The sequence below is a fragment of the Euleptes europaea genome, chromosome 8, assembly GCF_029931775.1.
Source record: "Euleptes europaea isolate rEulEur1 chromosome 8, rEulEur1.hap1, whole genome shotgun sequence".
NCBI classification, from domain to species: domain Eukaryota; kingdom Metazoa; phylum Chordata; class Lepidosauria; order Squamata; family Sphaerodactylidae; genus Euleptes; species Euleptes europaea.
In genome coordinates, this window is record NC_079319.1 from 68,866,918 (window position 1) to 68,879,133 (window position 12,216).

The window sequence follows — 12,216 nt, forward strand, 5'->3', positions numbered from 1 at the left end:
TGGCTAGAGACCTCCAGCCGATAGAGATCAGTTCGCCTGGAGAAAACGGCGGCTTTGGCAATTGGACTCTATGGTGAGGCAGCAGACCTGTAAGAGTTAAAAATTGAAATTTTATTATTAAAACTCCAAATCCAGAAGGCCCCCTGGAAAGATATATTTAGAATGAAGAAACAGACAGTAAAAGAACCCAAAAAGAGATTACAGTCGAAGCCAGTGTTGTTTGTTGGGCTCAAGGTTGACTAGGGTTAGAATGAACAAGGGGGCGGCAGGTGTGTTAAAAGGAGTAAAAGATTAATTGTAACTAGATAGAAATACCAGGTGCACTAACAATAACTCTAAACAAGTATTATCTAGACCAATGAAAATATTGCTGTATTTCTGTAAACCTATGATTTTTCCTTATGTTGTAACCCAATAAAATTATTCTGATTTTATTATAAACCAATGAAATGTCTGTAAAAGTTGTAAACCAATCACTAGAATAATGTATAGGTGACGTATTTTAGAGAATGCATAATGAGCTAACCAAAGATTATAAAAGGTCTTGCACGCCTCTGTTCGAGGCCGAGCTTTCTTTTTTTTATCACTCACAAGAGCGAAAGCTGGGACTAGCAATTGCTAAATAAACCTTGTTTTTCCTAAGAAAAGTGGTTGGAGGTCTTTGGGTCTCGAGCTCTAAAATCCAGCTCCTGAGTTCTGCCGTAACAATGGCATTGAAGTCCCTCCCCTGACCAAACCCCGCCCACCCCAGGCTCCGCCCCCCAAAACTCCCACGGGTGGTGAAGAGGGACCAGGCAACCCTAGGATGCAGCGAGGCTTTAGTGTTCCTGCATTCACTGCAATAGCTGAGTTCCAATCCAGCTCAGAAGGTTGTGGTCAAAGCATGTTACAACTCATAGGGTTGGATCCAACCAGCATTTCTGCTGATGAGGAAGGAAGGCAGGCCGGTCGGTCCCCTTTGGCTACATCAGGTAAAGATGCCAAAGGCGACCCAGAAATCCGTTACCCAAACCAATCTGAAGCGTTCTTGTGCAGCGCGCACGAGCCCATCAGAGCTGCACCGTGGGACTTGTAGTCCTCGCGAGGCACACGGGCCCGCATCTAAATCCCACAATCCCCCGCTTTGCAGGACGGCCGGCAACCCTGCCCACGCAGAGGAGCGGCTGAGCGTTAACGGCGAGGGCGTTGCGCGCGTTGCCCCGCCCCCCCAAAAGAGAGCGCTCGAGGGGGGCGTGGCTACCAATTCCTCCTCAGAGGTCGCTGGGGAGGAGTGCGTCAACGCCTTCCCTGCAGCTGGGCGGGCTGAGTGGCGGATGTCTGCTCCGGCACGAAAAAGGGAGGGGGTGGGGTTGCCTCGCGCCTGCGCACCGGGTCCTTGACCTCGCGTTGAGGCGGCGCGGCTCGTGACTACTTCTTGTTGTTGTTTTTTGAAGGTGGTAGTGATAGTTGGGTGGGGGGTGGTGGGGGAGGGGCCAGCAGAACGTCCCGCGCTCAGTCCCCGAGAGACTGGGCCGGCGGCGGCGCGCGTTGCCATAGCGACCCGCGCCGGCCCGGCCTGGGGCCGAGACCCCGCCGCCGCGGCCATGGAGGGGGCTAGAGCCCGCGCCGCCGGCTCCGGGGGGGACGCCCCCGCTTCCGAGGCGACGGAGGTGCGGGTGGCCGGCCTGCAGCCGCTGCGGCTCCTGGAGTGGAAAGTGTCGGCCGGGTCGGCGGTGAGAATCGGGGCGGTGCTGGCGGTTTGCGCGCCGCTGCCGGGCCCGCCGCGGCCCGGCGCCTCGGCCACCGAGACGGGGCCTTCGCGGCCGGCCGAGCGGAAGGTGAAGGCGGAACGGCCCGGAGTGGTGCGAGAGCTCTGCGCTCAGCGTGGACAGGTTATCCCGCCCGGGTAAGGGGAGGCAGGGACGGGAGTGGGGGGGGGCGGGTCGCGCCGGGCCCCGAAGCCGCCTCCGTTGGGGGTCGCGCCCGGGACGTGGAACGGCCTCCTGCCGTCGCGCGGGCCTCTCGCGCCCGCTTTCCCCCTCGCAAGAGCGCCGCGGACCAAGAGGCAAGCGGGGAGGAGGAGGAGGAGCGGCGGCCCGGCCCTTCCGCCCGCCCTCTTGCGCGGCGGCGGCGCCGCCTGTGACAGCGGAAGCCCCGCTCCTCCTCCTTTTCCCTTCCCCAATTGTAGGCGGCTGAGCGCGCCCGGCCTCGGGACGGTCCTGGGCCAAACCTCCCGCGCGTAAGGCTGAAGAGAAAGCAGCCTTACGCGCGGGAGGTTTGGCCTTGGATTTGCCGCTCTGCACATGCACGTTTCCCCCCTCCCCCCCCATCCGAGTTCTCAGAACTCAAAAATGGGCCCCTCCTCCCCCCGTGCGGAGTTTGGAGAATTCGGATGGCAAATCCAAGGCAAAAACCTCCCGTGCGTGTCAACAAAAGGCCATTTACGCACGGGAGGTTTTGGCCCTGGATTTGCAGTTCTCTAGAGGCACGTTTCCCCCCATCCGAATTCTCGAAACTTTGCACGGGGTCTTATTTTTCAGTTCTGGGGATTCGGATGGGGGGGAAATGTTCATCTTCCGAGCAGCAAATCCAAGGCAAAACCTCCCGTGCGTGTCAACAAAGGTCATTTTGCAGTTCTCTAGAGGCACTTTTCCCCCCATCCGAATTCTCAAAACTTTGCACGGGGTCTTGTTTTTTAGTTCTGGGGGTTCGGATGGGGGGAAATGTTCATCTACCGAGTAGCAAATCCAAGGCAAAACCTCCCGTGCATGTCAACAAAGGTCATTTACGCACGGGAGGTTTTGCCCTGGATTTGCAGTTCTCTAGAGGCACATTTCCCCCCATGCGAATTCTCAAAACTTTGCACTAGGTCTTATTTTTTAGTTCTGGGGATTCGGATGGGGGAAAATGTGCATCTACCGAGCAGCAAATCCAAGGCAGAAACTCCCAGGCATAAATGACGAAACTGTGCAGTGGACTGGCACTTAGCGCCAAAGAAAGGGATACCCGGATAGCGTAGGAAAAACTGGACGATGAGAAGGGCCGTGAGCCTTGTTTGCTTACTGGCTTCTTGACCGACTATACAGGTGCTTAATTCAGCTTCTTGACCAGTTGAAAACTTTTGAAACTCTTCCAGCAAGCAGGTAGTGGGTGGAGTTAGCTGCTAAAAACAACAACAGGGTAGTGTAAATGATTATATACTCCTCAGACCTGAGGCATTTTTTTCCTTGCTGCTCCTTTTTATTATTATATTGATTATATCAATGTAAGCCCCCTCCCGAGCGCGACTTTGGTCAGGGAGGGGTATAATTTTAATAAATAAGTTCCTACCCAGCCTTTTAACTTCTTCCCCGTGTTAAGGACAAAACATTATTGAATGAGTGGTGCAGACAAGCCTGGTCTAAACATGGAGCAGATAAGGTGCGGATGAAATGGCAGAGAGTCGAGGCTTTAGGATGTACTGCTCCTTTTTAGACTGCGGGTGAGCAATTTCATTTTTCAAAGTTCCCTCTCACAAGTTCCCTGTAGAAAGGCAGGTTAAGGACCTGGAAAACCCAGTTTTGAATCCCTGCTCGTGCCATGGAAACTTGCTGTCCCTGAGCCAGTCACACACACTCAGCCCTGACCCTGGCTAGTATTGGATGGGAGACCTCCAAGGAAATACCAGGGTTAGGACACAGGAATGCAGTGGCAAACCACCTCTGAACCTCTTTTGCCTCGAATACCCTATGGGCTCTTCATAAGTCAGCTGTCACTTGATGGTAAAGAAAAAATCTTGTAAGTGTGAAAGCTAGCACAACATGCAGAGAAAGCTTTCCTTCTCATACATGGTTTAATTTGCAAGGAGTTTTTACATGAGGGAGTGTTAAACTGTGACTCTAACTGCTTCTGTCTGAAACGATGCAGCCTCAGACTTCTACCACCTCATGCTGCTACTTGTGTGGATCAGGTCTTAGACCAGTGCTGCAGAACCCACATGAATGCACTGTGATTATTACGCTACAAAAGTGGAAAATAAATGTTATAAATGATATTCTACTAGTTGAAGGCCTTGTCAGTATTACAGGTTGTTTACAGTCACTTGTGCTCCACTGATCATTCAGATAGTGACCTCTCTGCTGTAGCTTCCTTGATGTCACTGGCTCATATTTTGTGGTGTCACAGTAGGCTCTGGAAAGCAAATCTGTCAGGTCTCCTCTGGTTGCAATTGACTTGACTGCTTTGATATCCCAGAAGGTCTAGTTAGATGCTGGCGGGAAAATACGTGCTGACTTTGAAGATCCATGGGCCTTTACATTACACTTTCTTTGAAGGAAACTGTAGAGATGGCTTGAACAAAAGTTGTGTAATTTGATTCCGTCTGTGCAAACAAAACTGTGGGAGGTAGCCTAATATATAACCAGATTCAGGAATGGATAGTGTTTTGTCTTTTTGACAGAAAGAGCAGGTAGTAGTCTGTGCTTGGATATCCTGTTGCCTTTCTGGAGTCTCCAACTTTGAGCAACAAAGCCTGTGATCTGTTATTGATCTGTGCATTTTCTCAGAATTCTGGGGTTCAGTCTTGTGTGTACTTTCCATAAACCAGTCTAGTTCAGTAAGTAGGGCAGTCATTGTGTGTGTTTAATGGGCATGTTAACTAGTGTTCCGTCTACATTTTTATTTCCCAATTTAGAACAGGAATTGTATTTCTGTTAGGGGAAACTGAAATGACTTCTTAGCTAGCACTTCAAAGAGGCTTTTCCCCCTTCAGACAGGATGTCATTTCCTTGATCTTATGGCAGCAAGTAATTATCTCTTATTGCTGTTCTTTCTCTACTTTGAGAAGCTAGCTGTTCCTTGATTGAAAATCTGTGTCAGCATTGACCACAATCTGCTGGAAAATTCTGCTCAGATCTTATTGAAATGAGTAGAAACTGTGGGAAACCATGTTAGCAAAGTGTAGTGTACTTACATGACTCCTAATCATTTTAGGAGAGCTTGTGCAAGAAAACTTCCCAAAAGGTTTTACCTATACTGGACATTTGTTTCAAGTGAATGCTTCTTGGGATCAGTGTAACTGATTTGAACTAGCAATGTCCTTAAAGAAATTAAATAATAATCCACAATGACAATTATTAATAGAAGCATAAGTGAGCATACATATATCCAAAAAGGATAATCAGACAGGAAAACAGAATAAAACCAGGCAGCTTGCATATTCTTCAGTTAGCATAAAGAAGATGCTCAATGTGTTAATAATCTGAGCAACATTAGCTAATGCATCTAAGTTTTACTGTTCTTTCTTGGTATTTGTAAGTTCAGAAAACAGAAATGATATTTTAATGTGCTTTATGGTGCATTGTCTTGTAATTTCTTTTTCATCTTTAAGTATCTGTACTGAAAGTCTCTGTTCTTGTGTCCCTGTCTGTTTCCACTCTGTTATAACCTAGTAAAATCTTGTGCCGTGAAGTTGGATTTGTTTGCCTGTGTATAAAGCCTTTTCTGGTTGTTTATAATTGTGAGTCACATTGAAATTCTGATGTTATGAACTGTCAGTTTGTAAACATTACAGAAAGTTATGGGAACTCTTTGCTGTAATGGTTTGAAGTTTAATGTTTTCATTCAAAATAGCAATCATGAATATTTGTTCCCAGAAAGACTTTTGCTTTAAGAGTTTTCAGCTTTTGAGGTAGAATATGAAATTATTGGCTGTATTTCAGTGAAGCGTTTGTGAGAAAATGACTGTGCATCAGTATTGGGGGGTCTCTTAGAAGTGATAGAAAACCTTGCATCTGGTTTCCTGTGATGTCTGTATTCTTTAGAGGAAGATTCATTTTTAGATGTGTTTACAGGGAATTACTTGCCTCAAAAGTAGTGCTGGTTATTAAACAGCACATGAACTTTGATAGTCATGTATATTTGGAGCTTTGCATGTAATCAAGGAGGCTGGTAACTGTCAGTCTGAATTTTTAAAAATCCAGAGTGGAAATTGGCCTAACAAGGGGGCATGTTTCTGTTATGCAGCAAAGTTTGAGTTGGTTTGCTTAATTTCAGTTCTTCATCATGAGCTATTATATTCAGTGACACATAACTATTCAGTATTGTATAACGATAAGATACTGGTGTAGTGATTAAAGTGTTGGACTAGGATCTGGGAAACCCAGGTTCGATTCCCCACTCTGCCATAGAAGCTTGTTGGGTGACCTTGGGCCAGCCACACAACTCTCAGCCTTTCCTACCTCACAGGGTTGTATTGAGGATAAAATGGAGAAGAGGAGAATTGTATAAGCCACCTTGGGTCCCTGTTGGGGAGAAAGGTAGGATGTAAATTGTGTGTGCTTGTTCAATAGGTTAAACTTAACTCCCATGTGCTGCCACATTCAGGGTTGCTGCTGATGTCATGCCAGATGTTAACTAGAGTTAAGAGATGGGGAACAAATTCAGGATTAGCCCCTTCCCCAATTTAGACATGTGAATTCACATTGCCCTTAAGCATGTTCGCACAGATTCATGGCTTTATTAAATCAAAATTGTGCACACTGCTAATTCTGGTTTTCAATACTGGATTAAATACCATAAGTATAATAAAATAGCATAATTATAGGTCTCGTGACTAAGGAAACACTAAAATAAACACACAATGTTCCTTTTTGTGCAGCTTTACGTAATACTGAAAACAAATGTACCATGTAAACTTGAAGCTATATTGTTGTTGTTTAAAAAAATAATAACCTGCTCACTAAGTTCTTCCAGGTTACTGAAGTGCCTAGTAATTGTATCTAAATTAAAATGTAATACAATAAGGCTACACACTTCCCTATGTAAAAATTCTGCAGAGACTCTTTTGGGATTGTTATGACAGCCAGCCCCACCCAGGAAGTGATCTGACTACAGTACTTTGTGCCAGCCCAGTTGAAACTTCTGAATCATTTGCAAGGGCAACCCCATGTAGAGTGGCGGTGGTGGAAAGTGCCATCCAGATGCAGCCGATTTATGGCAACCTGGTAGGATTTTCAAGGCAAGAAGTAAATAGAAGTGGTTTGCCATTGCCTGTCTCTGCATAGCAACGCTGGACTTGGTGGTCTCCCATCCAAATACCAACCAAGGCCAATCCTGCTTAGCTTCTGAGATTGGGCTAGTCTGGGCCAACCAGATCAGGGGCCATGTAGAGTGCATTATAATAATCCAGTCTTGATGTGAACAGAGCATAGTGAATTATGGCTAATTCATATGTGCTAAGGAAAGTCCACAGCTGCCATGCCAACTTAAGATGGGCAAAAGCATTTAATGTCACAGAGATATGCGCCTTCATGTGGAGCCAAGCATTTAAATGTGCTTCCAAGCTGTGAGCCTGCTCCTATAAAGGGAGGCCAACCCCGTCCAAAAAAGACTGTCTCTGTATTCCTTCACCAGTTTTAGTATCCGCCAACAAATATCCTGGTTTTATCTGGATTGCGGTTTCATGTGGTGTTTTCATGGAGACCACTACAGCTTCCAATCACTGATCCAGGTCATCTCTGGCCCCATTTGACTCGGATGAAAAGGAGAAACAGCCAAGTGTCATCTTCCTCATACTGATGCCGCTATACTGTGTCCCTCTACACAAGGGACTTACACAGATTACAAAAATACAATTTAAATAGAAAAAAAGAGCATACACTTGGATCCAGCCAGGTTTTCCCTAGTGAAGAAGGCAGGAGAGGGTCCAGTTTGACCCCCAAAAAGGGGATCATGGGACCTGCATGGACAACATTCATATTAGGCTGAGTTCTGAGCTTGATACGGAGAACAGTCTTTGTGGGTGTTAGGTTCCAGTTAAGGCTATAGTAAGGAGGGGAATTAAGTGAGAGTGGAAAATCTGGCAGGATTCAAACTATGTGGTAGTTGCAAAAGTGGGGTAGATGTAGCTTGTTCATGTTATGTCGGTGGTGTGCATTTTTATGTATTGTATTTAATTTTGTCATAAAGCAGGCATTAATTTTATTTTCAGAGGCATTCTGATGAGGTTGGAAGGATGCAGCCATCCTGTTGTTATGAAAGGATTATGTGCAGCATGTGGACAGGATTTAACAAAGTAAGTATCACTGTGAGGGGTTAAGTTACTGTTGATTGCACTTGGGTAAAACAGAATTGGTAGCATAGTGGAATTTGAATTGTAGCCACTCAGATTCATTGGAATGATGTTCTTCTCTGTTAAAGAGTACCACATCTGGTAAACAGATGTGCAGATATGTTGGATATAGCAAGTTAATGGGATAAGAACCAAAGAAGAGAGAAAAATATAAAATGTGCTCTGATTGGTGGACAGTCAGTGTTATGAATAAAGCTGCAAACCACATGAGTAAGAACTTAGTTTTGAGCTTGACATATGGAGAACAGTCTTATTAGTGTTAGGTCCCCTAACACCATGTTTCATTTCATTAAGATAATCCATTTAACCCATCTGGTTGATATTGTACTTCCTTTTTAAGGTGAGGTATGAAAATATCCATGTTTGGCAAAGTACAAGCATAGTACTGTACAGAGCAATGATACACACTAATTTAAATGACTGGATTTTATGACAGTAAATACAAAAACTGAAACCTTGTTTGCTGCTTCCCACATTGATTGTGGAGGTCCGGGACATTCAAACATGCAGATGGCATTCACAACTGATGGTGCTGTGCATGAATTTTCAGATTTAATTTTGGCTTTTTTTGGCAAATAGAAGTAAATTAGTTTTGAGAACAAAGCTGTGCAATTTGTTCTTTTCTCAGTTTTGAAAATCTTTATGCCTGTACCTGAGAACAAAACATGTGTATTTACTATTTGTGCATCTCAAGCTTGGTTGTCTTTGTATATGTGTGATAAATAAGGTTATTCCTTGGGAAATTTCCTGCCACGATACATTTATTTTCCCTGTTAACTTATTGGGAACTTGACTACTGGAATGTGCCTAATGTCTTCTCTCATATTTCCTCTATTAGATTACAAAGCAGGAATGGAAAACAGAATATGCCAGTATCCACAGCAACTGTATCAATGGTTCATAGTGTCCCAGAGTTGATGGTTAGTTCTGAGGCAAGTACTCTCCCACTCTTTTTCCCATTTTGAGCATTCATCACATTTAATAAGAAAAATCCAGTCAGTGTGCACATATATTACAGCCTACCTGCTTTAAGTAAGTTTCAAATAGAGAGGGACTTTAAATGCATATTTTCCCAACCCATGTATGCTTATGAGAATTGTTAACTACAACTGTTCCCCATTTCTTCCAAATTGATGTCAGCTGAAAGAAAATCCTGTAACAATTTTATCTGGTTCAGATGGCTTCTTTTTATGTTACTGTTGATAGGCTAAATAGGACAGTGGATAAATTATAGCGAAGCAAGTAGAACTGGGATCCAGCATTTTAAGCCACTTTATATACTGTGTCGGTGGTAATAGAAGAGAGGTGTATTGTTTTATTTCTGCTGCAAACAGCCTGCCATTTGAGGAAAAACTGGAATTGTAATGTCGTTCCTTGTAAGCTAGGATGACCAGCGTGTATGTTGTTGGTATAGATGGAAAAACAGGAGCAATGGCATATAGCACTCTGTTCTACCCTTTTTCTTCCGAAGATGCAAAATGGTCATGTAGAAGGACCCTTTACTGTCTGTTTGCATGTTGTATCTTCCATATAGAAGAGACAGAAATAAAGCAGCTTCTGACATTTACACAGATCAGATATGCTAATATTGTGACTATGGAATGCATAAAATTGTTTCACCTTAAGAGTTCTGAGTATAGGAGTCCTAAAATATAGCTCCCGTTTTCTCTGGAGTTCCTCAAATATTTCTGGAAGGAGATATCTAAAACTTAATTCTGGTATATTGGATGGCGGTGGTTGCATTTTTTTCACCTGAAGTTAATTGTGCATGTTTCTGATCGGTTCGTTTTTCATACAGTTTTTTTAAGGTTTTCTCCAAGCACATGTAACATGTCAGTGTTTTTATTGCAGCAAGCAGAACAGTTAGGAAGAGAAGACCAGGACCGTCTGCGACGAAATCGAAAACTAGTGCTAATGGTAGACTTGGACCAGACATTAATTCATACCACAGAGCAGCACTTCCAACAGATGTCTAACAAAGTAAAGCAACATTATTGGGTTTTAAACAAATTATTCTTGTATCAGATTTTAGTGAGCATGGTACTGTTTAAAATAGCAAATATATATGGTAGAATAAACACTTCACTATTGCATGTGTTTAAAAATTGGGGCAAATTCTGTGTGTGTGTGTGTGTTTTCCGTCAAGTTGCAGCTGATTTATGGTGACCCCATAGAATTTTCAAAGCAAGAGACATTCAGAGGTGGTTTGCCATTGCCTGCCTCTGTGTAGCGGCCCTGGTATTCTTTGGTGGTCTCCCATCCAAATACTAACCACAGCCAACCATGGTTAGCTTACGAGATCTGATGAGATGGGCTAGCAGGGCCATCCAAGTCAAGGTGATAGTCCCGCTATCCCTGATAACCACTTGCCTAACCACAGAATTAGGAGGGGTAGCACCCAAAACTAGATCTTTGATGATCTTAATATTTGATCAAGTTTGGATAGGAAAAGCTGGTCATTCAGGTACACTAGTCCCAGGCTACTTAGGGTTTGAATTGTGCCCAGAAACAAAGTTATGACCAATGACAATCAGAATGGTGTACTTGTTAAGAGTGTTGGATTTGGATCAGGAAGACTTTGGTTCAAATCCCCACACTGGATTATGTCCCGTGGAGAATTTGTGCTAATGGAAGGGAACATGGTTTTAGTTAATCCCTCTTTCTGCTGCAGACCTCCAGTTCCCCCCTTATCCCATTCCTAGCAGTTCCCTGGCCTCCCAGAGCAGCATTTCCATGGGCATTTTATGTTGCAGCAGGTGTGTGTATTGGGAGGGGTGGAGGAAGAAGCCCTCGCCTGATGAAAATTTCTTCCATCAGTGGATACTTACTGCAGGATCCAAGCCTCTAGCATGGATCTTTTGGATGACTTTGGACCAGTTAGTCTAACGTACCTCACAGGATTGTGGTGAGGATAAAATGTAGAAGGGAGACTCACATATGCCACCCTGACCTTTTTGGAGGATGTTTTAAGTATTGGTTTGTTTGTAATCTTCTGTTCAATTTATCAGCCATGCTGTTGCATTGTGGACCAGTTGGAGATTGTGCCAAAGGTTTCTGGACCACTGTTATGCAGGACCAGATGGAGAAAAAAAATCTCTTCACTCTGCTGAGACCCCCCCCCCCCATTACTGCAGTGGTAGAGAAGTAATTATGCTTTGTCATCATCACTGCTACAGTGTAGGCTCCACAATGCACTCGTCACATTTGTGCTGTTGCCATAGCCACCTTTTGCCCTTACTTAATAGGGAGGGTATGGGAGTGATCATGTCATTTCCATATACCAGATGTCAGCCAGGGCTTCAGTAAGAATGATAGCCATGTGATTAGGAAGCTCACCAAGGGTTGTTTGGGAAACATCTGCATCCATCAGCCTTTAGTCCTCTCCTACCCCTGGAGATGTTAGGAGCACATGTGATTTTTCAGGACAAGGTGATGGGAGATCCATGAATATGTCTCCTGTATGGTTTTTATTCTTAAATTGCATATGTGGAAGGTTCAGTTTAAGATCATTTTGTATTGGGGGTGGTCATTAAAACTTCCCCCTGTACTTTCCCCCCAACCTCAGTTGCTTCCCCCAGCTACAATTTGTTCCACTGTGGAATACAAAGAGGTAATATGTATGCTTTCTGTGGGGCAGGGGACAGGGTTAGAGTACCAGTTTTGTCTGTGTGTACTTCAGGGAAATGATGGAGGCAAGCTTAACCTGCCCCTTATTGCACCACATCTCTAATTCAGTTCTTCAAATGCTATTTACGTTAACCATTAAAAAGCAGTAGGGCGATTCATTCATGGACTTACAGTTTGCCCCTCAGCCTGATCAGATTTTGTGCAATAATCTGTCAATCTTTCAAGATAACAAAGGCTCTGGCTCTGTGGTAGAACATCTCCATAACAGCATTGGATATGGTGGGAAGGGATAACTGGCTGTCCTTAACATGCAGACCTCTGCATTACAGCCACAGTCTGTTTTATTTGTGATCTTTCCTGTTACAGCATGTTTATATTGCTTGAATATCCTCAGGTCCTGGGATGCCTGGGAGAAAGCCAGGTACATAAATATTTTAAAGGAATAGTTACTATTTTGAGCAGTGTTATAATAATAACGGTGTTTAAAATAAATACCAAAT

At 44.4% G+C, this 12,216-nt stretch overlaps 1 protein-coding gene across 1 annotated transcript in view; it reads left to right on the plus strand.

Annotated features, from left to right (window-relative positions):
- Window positions 1-1,770: 1,770 nt before the first annotated feature.
- Window positions 1,771-12,216, plus strand: part of CTDP1 (CTD phosphatase subunit 1) — a 76,792-nt gene continuing 66,346 nt past the window's right edge. Inside the window, exons 1-4 of the mRNA XM_056854489.1 lie at window positions 1,771-1,885; window positions 7,949-8,032; window positions 8,928-9,025; window positions 9,945-10,069. Coding sequence (XP_056710467.1) covers window positions 7,959-8,032; window positions 8,928-9,025; window positions 9,945-10,069 — 297 coding nt within the window. The 5' untranslated portion in view covers window positions 1,771-1,885; window positions 7,949-7,958. The remainder of the gene's footprint in view (window positions 1,886-7,948; window positions 8,033-8,927; window positions 9,026-9,944; window positions 10,070-12,216) is intronic.